Source organism: Accipiter gentilis, chromosome 5 (genome assembly GCF_929443795.1).
Source record: "Accipiter gentilis chromosome 5, bAccGen1.1, whole genome shotgun sequence".
NCBI classification, from domain to species: domain Eukaryota; kingdom Metazoa; phylum Chordata; class Aves; order Accipitriformes; family Accipitridae; genus Astur; species Astur gentilis.
In genome coordinates, this window is record NC_064884.1 from 37,605,111 (window position 1) to 37,625,245 (window position 20,135).

Sequence of the window (20,135 nt, forward strand, 5' to 3'; positions counted from 1 at the left end):
GATTGCAGATAGATGATTGCAAGAACATGTTGCATGCTTGAGTGGAAATCCAAGGTTTCAATCATCAGTAATGAATTTGCAACAGCTGCAGACAGTAGCATATTGTTTATATGTCATGTGCAGCGAGCAACAAAAGATTCAGTGAAAGTGTTACTGAAATTCATTGAATTACAAAAAGCTTTCCCTGAACACATTAGACCCGTTGCCACGGTGCATGCAAAATACGTATCAAACAAGCTGTATTTGAAAGAAAACGTGAGTCTGATTTGTGAAACAAGCAACAGAGTAAGCTCAATGTTAGGGTTTGGAACTGACTCTACTGTATCTTCTTGAGTTTGTTTCTCTGGTTCTAATATAACCGCATTTCATTCATAGGCTTCAATTACTGCTTCCCAATTTGTTTAGGTCCCTGAATGCCTGCATGTTTTCTAAAACTTTAATAGATCAAGTACATAAGCAGTATAATCCCCTCCAAATAACGTGTAGAAAGGACTTGTTGGGCAACATACAACATAAATAGAGTAACTGTGACATTGCTCTCACTACTAGGCTCCACACTATATTACAGCATTAACAAATTCTGGTGGGAGTCACACACCTTCCCAGATTCCTCCCTGGCATAAGAATGCGATATACTGAATTTGGATTCCTCTTCCCTTTTGTATTCATGCTAGGTGTAACTAAGACTCAATAAATACATAAATATGTAAAGACACACACACACAGAGTGTAAGTTGAAAAAACTAAGCCTTTATATACATTAAGACAAATGCATTGGTCATATTTATCCCTTATATCTCCGTCTGATAATATGTGGCTTCCCTAAGAAATCTGTTCTGGTAACATCTGGTTATTTCACCACACTAGATCATAGAGCAGTCCATCCAGCCCAATATTTTTTCTCTAATAGGAAATTAAAAGTAGATGCCTAGAATGTGTGTTAAAAACAAACAAAACAAAAAAAACAAACCAAAAAACACCAGAGGACAAACTTAAAATCATATTTGCCTGGAATATGTTTCTAATCTTCAGCAATTCGTTGCACAGAGACTTCCTAAAACAGGAGTATCTTCACATTTAACAGTTCTCAATGGATTTTTCTTCCATTAGTTTGTCACTTTTTGAAAGCATTGTAACGTCCACAATGTATCACGGTAAAGAGTTCTGCAGTTTAATTATGTACTGTGCAAGGAGGAATCTCCTTGGGGCCATTTTGAACATCAAAACTGGAAAAGAACACTGTATTAGGCCAAAATAGGGATAATCTTACAATGTTGTTAAATCTTTATTGACAGCATGGGTATAGAATGAATTCCTTGCTTCAGTGCACTGTCAACGTGTTTCTCAGACATTTCTAGAAGTAAATTCTTTTAAAAATATTAAAGGTGCATTTACATTCAGTTTTGGTTTGCAAATACTATCTACCTTTCAGCACAGTCAATGGAATTATTACAGGAGCTGTGAATGATCTAGGATTTGATCAGAGGAATGCAAGCTCTGCTCACTTTCCGTAACATCAGACCCTTGATACTGACAGTCTCAAGGAGAATATAAAAATGATCATTTATAAAACATTAACTGCTTTTTATGTAAATCCAGGGGCATCACAAATTTCAGAGAAAAGCTGTTAACTTATATTAACAAGTTATCAGTCTTGCCAAAACTCTCACTGATTCCTGTTACAGGGTAAATCTTCAACTCACCTAAAACTCACTCTCATCAAATGATGAAGCAGCTACATTATCTGAAAAATTTTTCAAGAACTCTAATCATTGAGGGAGATGTGAAGTTATGTTCAAAACAATGGCTTATTTTTAAAAGGCAATTTTGAAGGACCAGGAAAACCTAGCAGCTCAGCATAATCATGCAAAGTAATTGCTCATATAAGACAGAATAAAACACTGGAAAAAAAATTTCTCTGAGAGCATGCTTAATGCTCATGTTTTCAAGATAAGGCTTTCTGGAACTGAACCACAGACACAAAAAATAATGAGCAAAGGACTTTTTTTTATTTCAGTGACAGTGTTAACAACTGAAGAACATCAAAGAGCAGAGTTTTGTTTGAAGAAAGCATTACAATCTTCAGCATATATTGTTTGATCTTTTACAAAATTGTGACATTTCCCCACATGTAAATAGAAGTGGTGGTAGCAATACATGCAAGATGAGCTAAACTTCCCAAGACCATTCAGCACAGAGTAGAACTGAATGAATTCCTGTGGGTTTGCCAGAACGTCTACACAAATTCCAGCTCAAAAACTATTAGCAACTCTACTCTGTTGGTGAGATGAGAAAACTGATGAACAGTTCCAAAGACCTTGCTTGATCTCAGTTTTTGGATTTTTATGGTGCCAAAAATAATGCATTGGTTAAAAAAAAAGCTTTTTAAAGAAATAGTCAGAAGAAAGAAACATTTAATATATAATCAACTGTTCTAAGTCATACTTGTTATGTTTGCTGGTGGTGCTTTTTGATGCAGACACCATCTGTGGCCCATAAAAAATGTCCAATATACTGTGCAAATATTGTATTTTTACACTTGGAAAGAGTGAAAAGTAGTCACTTTTTTTTTAAACAAGGATAGATCTTAATTTTAAAAGCTTTAACTTCTATTTCCAAGATAAATAATTTAGCTCTTTTGTCCTTGTATAGAATTAATTCTGTTTTATAATTCAGTTTTTTACCTATCATTGATTTTTCTACACCAAAAAGTAGAATAACAGAATTTCTTTATAAAGGAAAAATTGATCCACTCCAGAATGAGGTTACTTTGAGAATATCTGTAAAAAAAAGATCTAATTATAGTTTCCTGAAGAGGTAACCGAGAAGGAATGTAGAGTTGAAATAATTTGTAACTACAATGCAAAGGACTCCAAAACATATTAAAGATCTTTAAATACTAAGAAAAGTCAACTGTCTTCTTTCTTTCTTCACTCATTAAGTATTTGCAAGTAAGCATTTTTAATCTGTAATTAGTATTAAGTACATCCATTTAGAGGCCTAACAAAATTTTCCATAATATAATCACAGCACCTCTGCAGGTTCTTCCAAAGTCCCATAGGTGCTGTTTGCAGTGCTGTCACCCCTCCCTGCTCCTCAGAAAATGCACCAGTGGCAAAACAAAACCACCCACATTCAGAGACTATTTAAAATAGAGAGCTTTACAGGAACAGAACCACATCATGCCATAGTTCAGGACAGCTTTCTATGAGGTAATCTAGGTAATTATAGGCATGTAAGCCTGACATCAGCCCTGAATAGAATAAAAAGCTAATATGGTACTTGATTAATAAAAGAAAGATGTGTAATTAATGTCAATCAACAAAGATTTATGGTAACTAGACCTTATCAAACTAACCTGACATTTTTATGAGATTACAAATTTAGTGGAACTACGCAATAGTGACATTGCGAATTACCCAGATTTGTGTGTGGCATTTGATATGGCACTGACGTTTTGATTAAGAAACTAGAACACTATGATATCAATGTTAGATGGATTTAACTGATATGTTTCAAAATGTAACTTCCCCACAGTGAATCATCAAATGTCTGTTTTTCAAGGTGGTCTTGCAATGATCATCTCCTAGCCCTATGCTATTCAAAACATTTGTTAACAATCTGGAAGAACACATAAAGTTATTGCTCACAAACATTTCAGATGGCACAAAATCTGAGGGAGTGGAAAATAATGAAAAGTAAAAGTCACTGACAAAGCCGCATGAACAGCTCGCTCAGCTGACAAACACATAAAACGCATTTTAAAACTGCCAAAAATGAAGTCACACCTTTAGAAGTAAGGGCCATGCACACAGGAGAAAGAACTCTGTCATCTGATGGTAAATATGATACGATAGTAAAACCTTCATACACTTTTATGGGTTTGTGAAACTTGATCTGCAGTGCTGTGGAACAGACTGGCTATGAAAAGATTACATAATATTGCTGTCCTCAGTGCTAAACCTAATGACAGTAAACATGCAGGAGAAGGAAAAATATTCATGACAAATGTTCAAAAATTTGTTCAATATAATAAAATTGCAAGATTCAAATCACACAGGAGGAATGTCAAAAAATAACAGTAAAAGTTACTCAATGAAAAGACATAACATGCTTCCTGTTGCAAACTTTTTGCCCTCAAACACACACTGGAACAGCGAGATTACTGTATAGTGGAATCTGACTGTTTAAAACAACATATAATGACCATATACTAATCATTTAAAAAACAAAAAGGAGTAAAAATAGATAACTGACCAAACTGGAAAATAAATCTTTGCTCTGGACAGAGGACATTGTTACAGAACTTGATTAGAAGGGTATACTCATATTTAAGGAAACCCAGTACTTGGAGATACTTCTATAAGTTCACAGAAGTCCTGTTGCTTCTTTGAGAAATGCTTTGCTGAAACCTAGCGTGTTTTGGGGACTGGAGAAGAGATAAAAATGCTATTCAGTTATGATGATGGACAGTTGATGCCACCTTCATCAGGAAAAAAAATTCAAGGTACCAGTAGTGAGACATGTCAAACTGGGATATAAATACATTTATATTTCCATTAAAATGGTTTTCATTTTTCCTTATTCACAACAGCTTAACCCATATCTGACCTATAATCTTGTTTAAGCCTTTTATTATTGTTTCTGTTTTAAAGTCTACAGCAACTCTTTCCACACATCAAGCGAGAATCTCAAGAACACATAAAGAACATTAATACTTTTCCCTACAGGTTTCTAAAGTTCAAAACAATTTGCCCTGTATTTTGCCTTAGAGACGCAGCAATGTCTTTCAGAAACTGATGTATATTCACTTGAGTGTGGGACTGATGCGGAGCTGATTCCTATGAAATCACCACTTCAGTGGCTTGCAGTGGTGTTATAGCTCTGTCTCTGCCTACCTATGAAAAGGATCATATTATTTTTGTGGCTCTTGATGACCTTTGAATAGCATCAGCCTACAAAGGGAAAGAAAATGTAATAGCATTTGTATACACAGAAGTAGAAAAATTCCTCCTCTTGACAATCAGAAATTCACTTCATTGGACAATAAACAGAAAAAGTTCTGTATGCATTTTAAAAAAATAAACTAAACTAAATTAAAAAAATAAGCTAAAAAGTTTAGTATAAAATGTATTCAGATTGCTTGTAAGGACAAACCTGAATCCACCAAAAATCATATCAGAAATACTGCCCACCCCCCCCAAAAAAAAAGTAATAAATACCAGACCCTCAACAGGATAGCAGCTAAAATTTCATTTCAGGTACAGTATCTATAATTTTTGTTCAACTACATGTGACAACTATATTTATTCAGCGGAAAGCATATGTTCCAATTATTACCATTGCACTGAAAACAAAACCCAAACCCAAGATAGCTCCACTCAAGCTTGCAATTGGTTGAGAAATAGCTTGCTTCTGTCCATTTCCCTGAGCTACTGGAACTAATTATTTGTAATGCTCTGAGAAAAGCAGCACTTTAATTTTAACTCTCTGGTATGGTACATTCTACATAACAAATTCTACATCACTGATATTATATTTCGCAAAGCTTCCCCCTCCCCTTATATCTTCTTAGAAAATTCACTGTGTTCTCACTATCATGATTTAGTCATTGATGTGGACAAAGTAATTACACAAAACAGTTCTAAGATTATTTGAAAGTCTTACAAATATTAAATACTGGAAAACCTTGAATTATTACTTCAAATATGCCACTGGATCACCTTTATACTAACTAGGAGAACTGGGTTCATAAAAGGAATAAGTTCACTTCTGTCTTTTTAAAGAAGGAGAATAGGAACTGGTTCAGGATACTCCTTTCTTTAAATGTGGCAGTAATCTTTGCTCTTTGGTTATGCACCTGTTTGGGAATGTTTCTCATCAGAGAATACACTGGCTGACAAAAAAAGAAAGGAGAGCTAACCGTTTCCTCCTTTAATGAATTCTATCCTTTCAATAATAAAAAAAATGAATTAAAATAATAATTTAAAAAAAGAGGCCAACAATAAGAAACCAATACTTCAGTTCTTCACCATTTTGTAACACTGAAACTAGAAGTACTTTCCAGTAGGAGGGAAAAAAAGGCTCTTCACCTATAGAACAAGATTTCATCTCCCTCTGTCTACAACAAGCTTTCTGATAACATTCAGGCACAACACAAGAAGGAGCTCAGAGGTACAGATGAGATTTCTTCATGATAAAGAGCAGTTCATAAATCACTTACTAATTAACCTCAATCCTCACCTATCAGTAAAGCCTTCATACACTTTTATGGGTTTGTGAAACTTCATCTGCAGTGCTGCTCTGCATTGAACAGAGTAACCTCTCGCTATCTACCTAAGCAACAACAACAAAAAAATCATTTCAAGCTGTTCAGAGGTTGTAGCGAGGTGGGTGTCAGTCTCTCTTCCCAAGTAACAGGATGAGAGGAAACGGCCTCAAGTTGAACCTTGGGAGGTTTAGATCGGATATTAGGAAAAATTTCTTCACTGAAGGGTTGTCAAGCATTGGAACAGGCTGCCCAGGGAAGTGGTGGAGTCACCATCCCTGGAGGTATTTAAAAGACATGTAGATGTGTTGCTTAGGGACATGGTTTAGTGGTGGATTTGGCAGTGCTAGGTTAGCGGTTGGACTTGACCTTAAAGGTCTCTTCCAACCTAAATGATTCTATGATTCTAAGCTATAACTAATTTATGCTCATGTGAAAGCAGTATCTGGAATTTCAGAGAACCACGTCTGTTTCCATAGCCTTTGCATTGCCCTTTTCAAAGAATACAGAGAACTACAAGAAGAAGAACTCAGAAAGAAAAGCAAACAAATACATCTGAAAATCCCAAGTCTGGAGCACTGCTGGTCTACCTGCACAACTACATACAGTGCTTCTGGCTGAAAGTGTTTTGAGACAGCCGCCAGAAGTACAAGGTTCCACCTCATTTAGTGAATGGTCCTGGCTTGCAAAACAGCTTGAAAAACTCCAATTTGATCCTCATTTAAAATGTGTCAACCAGCTCAAGTAAACTTTTCCATTTCCTAATTAATGTACTTTGTTTGTTATAAAAGTGACTCAACTGTTCTGTAACTGCAGTAACATAAGTGTCCGCACCAACTTCATCCTTTTGGAGCTGTAGAAGTTCAGAGTGGATGCATTATTTTTTTATAGATTGTAATTAATGTGAAAAAAACCATTGAGTCTGCTTTGGTTACACTGTGTATTTTGTTCACTATTTCTCAAGGACTAGACTATTCATTTTGTTTCATAAAGTAGTCTGACATTAAATCTCTGAAAGAAACACTGCTTATTAGCTTTTCAAGATCCATATTCTCCATTCAGACCCCATTTTCACCAGTCTTTGTAAGTTTTTGTATTTCTAGATAGAGCACACAACTTCTCAAGAGCCTAGGCTATGGGGTAAAAGCCTGTAACTGAAATTACTATGAAGCAAAACTATGGGGAAGTCCCCCAGGCAGCACAGGGGACTGATACGCACTGTTCCAGGTTCTCCAATTTCTCAGTCAGCAATCAGTCATATTTTAAGACACTACAATTGCAACATTAACCTTTTATATTTATTTCTCTTGTATTTCTTTTGCGCATAATTATGGACTATAACAAATCACAAACCACTTGCTTTGGTTTTCACTCCAAGCTTAAAAGTAGTTGGAATCACAAATAAAGCACATGGAAGAGATCATATGAAAATTTAAATTCAATTTAGTTTACGTCAAGCAAACTCACAAAAATTAATCAGATACATTTCATATTTGTAAGCACATTGGAACACATATCAAGTCACAGTGCATTTATCATTAACATATTCGTTATATCTTTTGGCAATCACTTATAAATTTTATTTAACTAAATTGAAATTTGATTTCTATTGCTTTCTAGTATCATCAATTACTCTATTTTCATATTTGCAACCAAAAGAACTATAGTCTGTAATTTCTTGCAAGAGACTAATTTTCCATCAAAATACATACAAATTAGCGTTTTGGGGAAAAAACACATTGCCTCTTGAGGGGATATTGCAAACTGGTGTTTATGAGAAGCGGAGACTGATGAAAAACAATATATGAGGAAAATATTTATGTCTTGGGGAGAAACAATGAGGAATCTTTTTTGCTTTGCTTAAACAGCAGTATTTGCAGTTCGTTGATAACGGACAGCTAACAGTCTTAAAGCTTCTTCGTTATCCATCACTGTACTGAAGCATGTACACCGTGGAGCTCTTTGAGACAGACAAAATATAATTTTACAAACTTTGTCATGACAATGCAAAGCCAAATATTTAATCATAAAATGTGACTTAATCTCCCAAAGATTTTAACAGCCAAGAACAGCTTAGGGGTTTCAACCTGTGAATTAGTTCAGGTTATTTTTAATCTTTTCCAAACAGCTGGACTGTTTTACCAGAGCAAGAAAGAGTGACAAATCCCTGGAGGCGCATCTATAGGATCTCTATTGTTTCCAACTCTGGGCAAGACAAACCAAAAGGATCAGCGATTTAAACATTTCGACTGGAAGATTTCCTAGGAAGTACAGATGTGTTTTTACAGTGATTGAGGCTGAAAAAAACTTCACCCCAAAACACAAGACAGATGCCTTTCAGAGACTAGAGGACCTCAACAAGTCAGTAATTCAAAGATCTGTTGCAGGGCTCCCTACTGGATAGGTAGATAAGTGAATCTGACTAAATTTTTTAATGACTTAATTTTTCATTACTAGATCAATATTGCTGGCAATTCTTGTTCAAGATCAAAAGAGGAGGATTGTTCTTGCATCCCAGTCTGGTTGAGTTCTAACAGCACTGGATGAAGCAGTTTGTAGCTGATAGAAAGGGAAAATGTTTCAGATTAGAAATAAAGGAACAGAACATTTCTCCAATAACAGCCTCATGCCTGTAGTTCTGGTGGTCTGAAGCTGCATTTGCAACATGTCTGTCTAAAATAGGATGACTCCTGATTTTTGTTCAGTGATGCCTTACTGAAAGGTAACATTGAACCTTGGCCCTGCTAAGTATGCAACTGGCCAGAGGCACTGACAGCAACTGGAGTCATGGGACTTAGTTATTGGTTGCTTGCCACAACACTAGCCAGCTAAGATTTCAGTTTTATGGTCAGTGCTTTTTTTTTTTTTTTAACCCACAAAGCCAGGAAGGTATGTTGCTCCATTTTCTGCCTTTTTTTTTAAAAAAAATTGATTCAATAAGGGAATGTGTTGTAACTCAGGAAGCAGGGTTGCCAAAAGTGGCATTATTTCAGTACCTTTTTCACACGCAGATTAGGTAACAAAAGTGGTGAATTGATAGCTGCAGATCAGTCAGATATGTTCTAGGAGTCTCAAAAGGTAACAAGACTGAGAATCTTGATGATTTTGTATATAAGGGCTCAAGCTGGATATGTGCCAAGGAGACTCCCATTCTTGTCAAAAGCAAGTTCTATCTTCTTCATTTTCCTGTGTCATCTTTAAAGAAAGAAGTGAAAACAAGAAAGACTTCTCCCCAGTGTTGGTAGTGGCACAGTGACAACAAACAGGTAGCAAAAGTTAAGTCAGGCAGTCAACCCTCTTACAACTAGAGCAGTTCCTGAAGCATAACAAGAGGCAGACTACAGCCAATCTGCCCAGAGGCAAAGTGGTGCTTTCTTTTAAACACCTAACAAAGCTCAGTACTGCTGAGAGAATAGTACCTGAATGTCTAATACCTGCCACTTTGAAGAGAGTGGTTGAGCCTCTACTACAAGGAGCACACAGAGAAGCAGAAGCCCAAAAGCTGCAAAACCTCAGTTTCTGTTGGCTGTGTGTGGAGACAGCCATATATCCCATGCTGTTAAAACAACCATTTGGTGCCTAAAGTTAGATAAAATATTTCCTGACACCATCTGTGGCCAAGCACGAGACACCTATGGAACCGCATGGACACACCACTTCACAACTGTCTTGCTAGGGAAGATAAAGAGAAGACTGCACCAGAGCAGGTGACTGCCTCTGAATAAAAGCACTTATGTTGTCCCAATCTGCAAATCTTTGATGAAGAGAATCCTTTCATATATACAAAGTTTTGAGTTTGTCTTTAAAAGCTATGTCCCAAAGGAACACCTCAAATTAAGCTTTTTCCTGAGAAGGAAGTAACTCTAAGACCTATCGAACAATTTCTAACACATGAAAAATATAAGTATACATAAATAATGTTTTGAAAAATCTTCATGAAGAATTTGAGATGTCTATGCTGCTTCTTACTCAGGCTTTTAATTTATGTCACTTCAAGAAACACTTAGAGTAAACAACAATGATGAGCATGTGGGAGAACAGATTGTAAAGTAATCAGTGTGAAGAATCTGCTTCTGTGGACAAAGCCTGAAAACCTGATATGAAAGTTCTGATATGCAAGATGACATAGAAATTTGAAGCTTTCAGGGCACTGATATATACACAGTAACTATAAAATAAGCATTGACATAAACATTTAAGTATTACATTCCACGTTTAACCTATGCACCTATGAATATGTGAGTTCTACTTCAGTTAAAGATATGACATAAAATTATTTCCTCCTTCATTCCAAGCAGCAACTGACCAAGCCTCTCCCTTTTGCTAAACATGGGAGATATATTATCTGATGCTGAACAGCTCTTTTGAAGTGTATCATACATGTCAATTTACATTCATTTATGCAATTCTTATATGGTTAGAATTGCTACAAACAGTTATTCTTATAAGTGCTGCAGTACCTGGAGAAACATGACAAAATCTTACCGCTATGTTTCCATTGCACCTTGGGGAATGGCAAACACCTCTTATTCTGTTGGGAATCAGCACATCATCCCAGCAAGATGGACCCTACAAAATAAAACCAAAGCATATAAAGGCTTTACTCTACTTAATAAGTAAACATATACAAGTTGCTTTTGTTGCTGCTTTTCCTACCCCCATTTCTTTTAGACTTTAGCTAGACAGTTTTATCATGTTTACGCTGAAAAAGTCCAATCAGATTATATGAAAATATTAATCAGTAAAGCTCAGTCACTGACAGGACACATAGCCCCTCCACCCCGAGTGCTGTGAACAGGAGTCAAACAGTAGGTAAAGTTTTCTCAACTTAAGACAGGCACTGACTTAATTATGATTAAAAAGCTATAAAGACTCATCTTCTGTTTCAACACTATTTACACCTTGGCCTGCAGCTGACTAGGGGGGGAAAGGGAAAAAACACAACAGTTGGAAGTAGAATGCACAGTTAGAAAGTCTGGAATGTAAAACAAAGACTAGATTAAGTAGCTTTCCTGCATTTTGTTGTTTAACTATTAAATGGCTCCAGCTTTACTGAAATGTGTTTCTATTTTCATGGGCTGCTAATGTGAATTTTGATGTTTACTGTAAACAACTAGACTTCTTGTCACCAGATAAAGCCTTTACCTAACTATAGCACAACATAATGAAATATGAAGTGAGAATTGTGAGTAGACTCCTGGACGGTTACATTAGCTTCAAGATTTGACAGTCATTGTTAATAAAAAAACAACATAAAAACCCAGAAAGAAAATTGATAGAAAATCCTTAGCAACTTTTTATGACATTTAGAATATAAACAGTTCATTTATGAGTGTACTACAAAACTCAAGTAAATTTAAAGATTACAAATCAGCATTATTATTTCACAACTGCAAAATAGTATGGTTAACAGGATGATCTACCAAAGAAGAGTATTTATATATGGCATATACAGAAACATTTATAAAAATATTTCCCAGCACATAAAAAATTTAAATAACATTAGCACAAGTCGTCTCTTTTAATATTCCTCTCATACCAATTAAAATCTAATTTGTAGACAAAAAAATTAATCTGAGAAATAGATATGAAGCTTACAGATATCCATATACATTGTAGAAATAAACAGCTAAGAAGGTATCAATAATTAAAATATTTGCTACTTGGACTACTCAGCGTTTGCGAAAGTGTCACTACTCAGGAATAACAGGAAAACTTTACCCAGAAGAGAAGTTATGGCAGTCAAGAGGTTTAACTGCACTAGTGAAATTAGTGCCTACTTAAATCATAGTTGGATTACAAAGTAATCCAGTACCACATCTAGATCCATATCCTTTTTACTTCTGTATGACACATTTCTTCAGCATAGTGCAGACACAACCAAGATAGCTTTGAACTCACTTGGTAGTATGAACTTAGCTATAAAAGATTGATCCAGCCGATCTGAAATCTGAGTAAAACAGCTTGGTCTGCACTGAGCTCTGCTCTCTACTGTCATAGCTGAAGTGCTGGCATTTGAGATAGGTAAAATAGAACTTGAACATGTGCAAGTTATTGTAGGCAGACACAGGGGTGACTACTGGTAGATTTGACTCTTTGGGAGAAAAACAGCTGCAGTAGTGTGTAGCTAGTATAAATTAATAATACTGTACTTGAAATTGTGGAGAAAAAAAAAGAAACTTGAATTCATTATTTCAAACACTTTAAAAATCAAGTTTGCCATCAATTATTCCAGTGAATTTTGACCTCTTATGAAGCTCTAGCATTCTTGAGATTCTGAAGGAAGAACAGCAGAACCTCCTTCAGGTGTTGTGTAAAGAACCACCTCCTTCTAATTGTTTTCACCTCAGTAGTTGAAAGTTTCATTCAACGCTCCCCCATTTTTTTATTTTTCCCCATGCCACCAAAGGTTATGCAGATATCTAGCATACCTTTCACAATAGTTTACTCTCCAGGAAGAAAAGTAATCTACCTTGCCATTCCTCATATAGATGCTGTTCCTTAACTTTGACCAAGTATTTACTCTCTTCGTAGCTCTTCCAATTCTACTCTATCTTTTTAGAATATGAGAAACATCACACGGTATATAAGACTTACTCATGTGCTGGACTAGTGAATGGGAAGATGGTATCTCTGAATTTGTTGTTTATTTCTTTCCTAAATAATTATTAAAATGTAATTTACTTTGCTGATGATTACTAAGCACTGAGGCAGCACTTTGGTGGAATTATCTATCATAACTCCTAGATCTCATTCCTGAATATAAGAGTTATCTCAAAATCTGTCATGTATATATAAAATTTGGGGTTTTTTTTCCCAGTGCACATCACCTAGTATTAACATACATTGAATTCCATCTGCCACTTTGACAGCAGGTGAAGTATGCATCCTAACAGGGGCTTCTGGTAGGTACTTCCCAGGTTCCTCCATACTGAACCCATCTGTTTGTTCCTAAGGATGAATCAGCTGTATACCTCATCCTCTCCAAGTATTTGTTTTATATAGCAATCATCTAGAGGACTTGTACACTTTCTGCTCCTGTTATACTTCAAAAGGACTCAGTAACAGTTTTTCTGCTGCTTACAAGTTATAAACTTTTTTTTTGCTTGCCTAATATACATTTCTATATTTAAGATGCTGGAAGTATGTGTTTGTTTTTTGTTTGCTGGGGTTTTGTTTTGATTTGTCTCATTACTCGTTTTACCCATTTCTGAAAGATGCATCCTCGATTCTAAAAACCCCCTTTTTCACCCCCACAATTTAGTCATGCTAGCTTCTGTTCAGTCCTCCTTAAAATTTCTGTGCACATAATCTTTGATTCCAGTATAATTTCCACATCTCCTCCAAAGATTTAACTCTTTTTAGTTGCTCCTTCTGGCTTCTTCTCAATAAGCACCCTTACTTTTACATGGCTTCCCTTTTTGAAAAAATTAAGCACACCACCTGCATCTTGCTCAGATTTTGGGAAGTTGCTGAATGTAAATATATTACAGTCATTGTTAAAGACTAGGTCTTTGCTACTAACTTTATAAGTCGGGTCCTCTGCACTACCTTCTCTTGCAGGTTCTTTGATCAACTTTTGCTTAACATAACCTAACTGCATCTAAAAGTTCACTCTTGGGATCATGGTTTGACAAGATACTTAACCTAATTTACATGAAAGCAATTTAAATATCCCATTATCATTGGTTTTCCTACACTTTCAAGCTTTTGATTTTCCCCAGCATGTTAGATTTGCTATCCTTGTCTGCTCAAGTGGCTATTAATGAAAGTCTTGTATTTTTTCCCTTTTCAGGCCTTGAATTTCCCTCCATGAGGATAGCATGTAACTCACTGACTTTTTAAAGACAAATAAGACTAGCAAGTTAACATTTCCTTAACATCTATCCCTCTTCTTTCATATTCAAATTTTTTGGCATATATTTATTAGAACATTTATTTTTCAATTTTAGAGGAGTTCAGTAGGTTTGTATTTCTTTGGATAATCCTTACATAATTTACACTTGGGAAAAGGATACTAGAATGAAAGCATGAGAAATAGGAAGCAAGTGTGCTTTATAAAATTTGGGGGCAGGGAGAGGATGGGGACAGGAGGGAACACTCATAAATAACACCCTAAAAAAACCCCTCAAACGCACCCAGCAAGACCCACCCAAACACCAAGCACAACCACTTTTTTTCCTGGTCCTAAAAATGACATCAACAGTAAATCCTCCTGCTACTTCATCCTTGCATGATTAATATGAGATTCTCAAAGTTAATGATGCTATGTCAGTATACACACAAGAATAGTCACAGGATTGCTACAGACTAAGATAATTCAAAACAGTCTTGTAGAAGCAGTTCCACAGGTATATGTTATCAACTCTGGTACTAATTGTCTTGAATTTGTAAGAAGAAAATATTTAAAGTTAAACTTTTTAGAGTAATTAATCCTTTAACTTCACTGAAGTTATTTCAGGAGAAAGGTTCCCAAGTATTCAGTAGGTTGCAGGTCTAGGTCCATAATTATAAAAATGTAAGAAGGCATAGTAATTCTTAAGCAAGAAAGAAAACATGCTTAGGAATATTTATAAGGTTGAGTGAGATTCTAGAAAAGTGCATATTTAAAATAAATTTCAAACAGTGTCACTATGTCGATTATGCCACAGTCTTACAGTAGTTGAGAAACAAGCAGCTGATTTGCAAAATGTAGCCAAGAAAGCATCCCTAAATAAACCAGAACAGAAAGGAATTGATGCAATATTGACTACTGTTGGAATTCAGCTGCTACAACTAGCACTGGATCAGGTCCTAATATGTTTAATATGGCAATATTTTTATTTATTAACAACAACAGTATTATGAATTTTGTGGTCACCTCTTAAGGTCTTATCTACAAGGGAAAGCTAGCATTCTATACGGCATGGTGTGAATTTACAGTGCTCTCACTCTCTGCAATAATTTCTTCACAACATTTCTCACACATACAAGAGTACTTTTCGCGTGAAGCAGCTCTCTGAAATAGGAGTACGTTATCTTCCACTTAAGGCCCGCTAAAAGCATATACACAGGGAACTAGTAGCACAATACACACTATCAGCAACTACTCAGACGTTCACTCACACTGTAGCTAAAAAACTTCCTATTTTTTCCTTCATAAAACCCCCACCTTATCCAAAACTTCTTTACATTAACTCTTATGATGGGCATAAAACCTATAAGACAGACAGATGCATTTAACTCTTTTGATAACATTGACCAGACCCAGCTTTAAGTCAACAGCATTTTCTCTTTGTTCTAGCAAGAGTCAGATCAACTTGCTAAGGGACAAATTAATCCAGGAGGAAAAATCCAAGATGGACTGGAACGTATATTGGGTTTGTGCCCGTCTGGCAGCGAAGAGCGTGTGTGTGGGGAAAGTAACAAAAAACCAAAACCCAAACAAACAAAAAATCCTATAAAATTCTATGCCTCACTTTCCAAATTTGTAAGAAAGGGGAAAACTTCATTCCCACATCTGTGCTTGGCATTCTTCAGGGTTGTATTTTATTATTAATGATAATGTAATATACTTCTAAAAGATTTAGTGTGCTTGAGAATTTTAGTTTTCCACCTTCAAAAAAAAAATAGCAAGAGACATTTGACCTTGAAAAACACTGTGTATTCAAAATGTTAATGTTTCTTTAGCAACAGCACTACTAAATGTCATTGCTATAATTGCATCAAAATAAAATTAGGAATTCTGGCAAGATAGACACTTTGAAATGTAATTTTTGTATCGTTATTTCTTGAGTCTAAGAAAAGCCTGTCAAACTGCAGGCCAGCCAATCACTTGTGGTGTTGTAACACTGCATGCTGTAGTGTTTGTAATTATTAGTTTGCACTAATCAAGAACACACTGTGAGAAGAACAAAGCCTTCTGATTGCGAGATTAATGCAACTGCCCCTCTTGTATGCAGCCAAATGGCTCACAGAGAAAGCTATGCATTAAAATGGATGTATCTGAGAAGACTTTTCCGGTGTATAAATAGGAAAATGACAGACTAAAGAGAGGAATAGAGAGAACACCAGTATATCACCAAATACAAAAACTTACATCAAATGCAGTTGAATATTTCCCAAATAATCAGGTATGGGAATTTTTATGCTTTTTGTGTATGGTGGTAGTTCCTTCCCTTTTTGAGGGGGAAGACAGAAGAAAAAAAAAAGTCAGGAAATGGCACGTTAAATTTGAACTGAAGCTCCTATGCAGCATATGAAGAACAGGGAGGATTGAGGTGTTTTTTCAATGTGGGAGGGAAGTATTGGAAGCCTGTGTACATTCCACCAGTATATTGTAATGCTGCCCAGTACAGGGGACAGCACACTCTACTCTCCGCACACTTTCCATCCAGTAGCCAAGATCTGATTTTGTAGTGTAGAACCACAACCGAATTTTGGTCCACAACCACTTAAAGAAAAAAAAAAAAAAAAAAAAATCTCTGAGAACAGAAATACTATCTAGAGATCTCAGATGACAAATTATTCAAAATGCAGTTGCTGACAGAACTGTTGACCTGTGAAGTCAGGGAAAGGTCAGAAGCAGAGGTCAGCAATAGAAACCAGTGATTCATCAAAGACTTTGAATCATTTAAAAGGCTGGAAACTATCCATGTATTCAATGCTTTGTATTTTCCCTGCTTTATATTCTCCCCCAGTGAACAATATGCAGCAGAACATCATTAAAACACATCTTTGTACCTGCTAATATCTACATGAGAGACATAAATCATTAAAATGTTGAGCAAATGACCCAACCAAGGGACAAGTATTAATGCAGAAGGATTTTTAAAATAATGTAAGAAATAATTGCAGGACTTGAGAGGGTATAAAAAAAATAATCAGCATACAAGCCAGTGAAAAAATGCTAAATCTAATGCAAACTATACGAGCACTCAGACTTCTCTGCAAAATTATGGCTATTGACCTGTCTACAAGAGTATTTGAAGAGCTAACCATTGTATGGTGCCATCCTCAGCATGATTTTAGTATCTTGAGGCAATAAGACAAAAAAAGCTCACCAAAACGCTAGGATTACTTAATAAAAATTTATTGCCTTATTTCACTCTGTAAAGGGGTATCCACACCAAGCTACCACAATTCACTGCTTCCAGTGCCAGTACAGACAGCTCTGTCCCCCAGACACAGTAGGAACCAAGATGTATTCTGACAGTAAACATACATATGCAAACATCGCTTAACCCAGGCGATGAATATTACATGAACAGCAATAGATCCCACCTACTGTCACAAACCTAACCCATCTTAGCAGAGATGATACAGTCTTTTTGCTGCTGTTTTCTTCTACTCTTCTTAATGCAAGTTGGATCTCTCTTTCACAATACCAGCACCTCAGCCTAGAAAAATAATTTTAAGGGAATGCACATTTTCCTACAACAGCATAGACTTTTTTACTAAATCACGAGCTGCTTCCCTCAGCACCACCTGACTAAAGCTTGTCTGCTTCTCTAAACTCTAGCACCTTCCAAGACTTTTATTCTTATTATGCTACCTCTATAATATTTCAGAGCAAGTGACTTGCAAGACAACTACACATAGTCAGATCCTGGAGGGTTCTGAATATCTCAGAACAGATGGGTAAGGCTGGAGAAGGGTCAGCAGGTGAAAAGTGCCCAAGGAACTGGACAGTCTAGAGTCTCTGAAAAGGAAGAAAGAATAGGGCTTTTCTTGGATAAACAAACTGGTATTGATTAAGCCTGATGTTACTATTGGTAAGCCAGTGCATTTATACTTTTACTCAGCATCCCTATCCCAGAACATGATTTACTCTTCACATTCCACACTTGTCATTAGAGTGGCATTGCTGAATGCTAGATAATTTCTTCTGAGCATAGTAGGGATATAACACATTTAAATAAAAGCTTTAATCCTATTTTATTAGTGCAGTAATGGAGATGAAAAATTAAGACTTTAGATGCACTGATCCACGTTTTGTAAGTTCTTAACAGGCTTAATTTAGGAGAGCAATCTGATCATATTTTGAAGCACTTACTAAGAAAAATCTAGCTGTTACAGGAGTGATACTCAATTAGACTCAGCAAAAAAAGATTCGTATGGCAGGTTTCTAATAGCAAAGAGATTGGAGATCTCATTTCAACTCAGAAGAAATTAATCTATTTGAACCACAACATTCATATAAAGCTCCATGTTTATTTCAGCATTCTTTACCTAGACAATTATTAATACAAATATACTATGTTTATTTAATAAGACACATGCTACATTTCTACTGAATGCTCAGATATCATCTAGACATTATTATTTTGTTCCTAAGTAAAACTCGATGAACAGGAATATCCAGTTTAGCACAAAATGCATTCCTCCAAATTCCAAAGCACAGCCTAACAGCATCCACCACCAGAGAAATTAAAAATGAAGTTTATAGAAGAGATTACTAGTGATTTAGCCAGGAAGTGCTTGCTAGCCTTTTACAGATGTTCTATTTACAATACTTGAAAATTTATTACATTAGATAATCTATCAGAGGTAAAAACTGCCAGATTGGCAACCTTTATAACCAAAATCCTCTGCTTCGCCACAAAGCTTATCACAAAGGCAGAGGTAGTTAAAGTTTACCCACAGTTTACAGACCTACAAAAGCCACTTCTAGCAGCAAGAGAGTAATTTTTGTTCTGAAACTATTTATTTTTTTCACATTTCTGCCAAGACTGATGCCAACTGACTAGGACAGGGTGATAGGATACATGGATGTAGGAGGCAACCTGTAATTTATTTAATCACACAGGAGAGTTGTTCTCTTCTACACCCCACATTTTAATAAATGCTACTGTGAATGACGTGACTCTGCATGTCATACCAGAGTAGCAGTGAGAGTGTCTCCTACAGCCCACTTCACTGCAGGTAAAACTAACCAATTTACCACAGACTGACTTTGACATGGAATCTCCCATACAGCAGGGAGTACAGTATAGAAAAGACTACTAAATTAGTCTTGGGGCTACTTTTAAAGGGGTTTGTGGAATAGGAATGGGAGGACTGGTGTTAAGTACTTAGCCTACACAGCACATTAAAGAATCCATCAGAAGAAACCTTTTGGTTATTATTGACTTTGGTCATTAGAGAAATCAATAAAGCACATGGATAGCTTTATTCATATGAGAAATAATACTGAAATAGAGTTAATAACATGTTTCAAGTCTTTGTGGGATTGAACCTCCTGGTTTGATTTATAGTGGTATCTTAGAGATGAAGTTCTCCTTCAGAGTGCCCAGCCTAATTAGTAAATTGACAGTTTTATGTCAATAGTTGTAACTCTTCCAAAATGAAGTAGCTGACAATTTGCTGAACCACTCACAGTTGTGCAATTAGGAAGACTTCCTGCATGCTAGTTATTTCAAATCAAAGATCAGAGAAATGCACCTGTAACTGAAAATGCAGGTAAGTATAGTAAAAATAATTTCCATTATGTTATTTTATTGATCATTACTTTTTCTTTCTTATCATAGGTATCTTTGTTTAAAAAACCCCAAAACATATACCAGAAGAAAACCTGTTAATAAGATGTTTTTAATAAGTTCTGGTCTTTCTTTTCTTTCATATTGTGTTACAGGACATGGATTTGCAAGAGTAATCCTATTGACCCCAACTAAATAATGAAGGTTTATACAAAGACACCCAAGATAGAGGTCTCCAGAATCAGGTCTTCATCAGTAGTACTTTACAACGTGCATTGTGTTGCCAGCACAAACTTTTTTTATATTAGCAAAAAACTGATTCATAATGTGCTTTTGGACAGTTACTTCGGTGGGGCCTCCCCACCAAAAAGGGGCAAAGAGAGAATGAAAATAATTCAGATACAAATGCA

At 35.8% G+C, this 20,135-nt stretch overlaps 1 protein-coding gene across 1 annotated transcript in view; it reads right to left on the reverse strand.

The window, feature by feature from the left end:
* PRKN (parkin RBR E3 ubiquitin protein ligase) overlaps positions 1 to 20,135 on the reverse strand; it is a 787,949-nt gene that overhangs the window by 397,398 nt on the left and 370,416 nt on the right. The window contains exon 5 of the mRNA XM_049801652.1: positions 10,754 to 10,837. Within this exon, the coding sequence (XP_049657609.1) occupies positions 10,754 to 10,837 (84 nt within the window). The remainder of the gene's footprint in view (positions 1 to 10,753; positions 10,838 to 20,135) is intronic.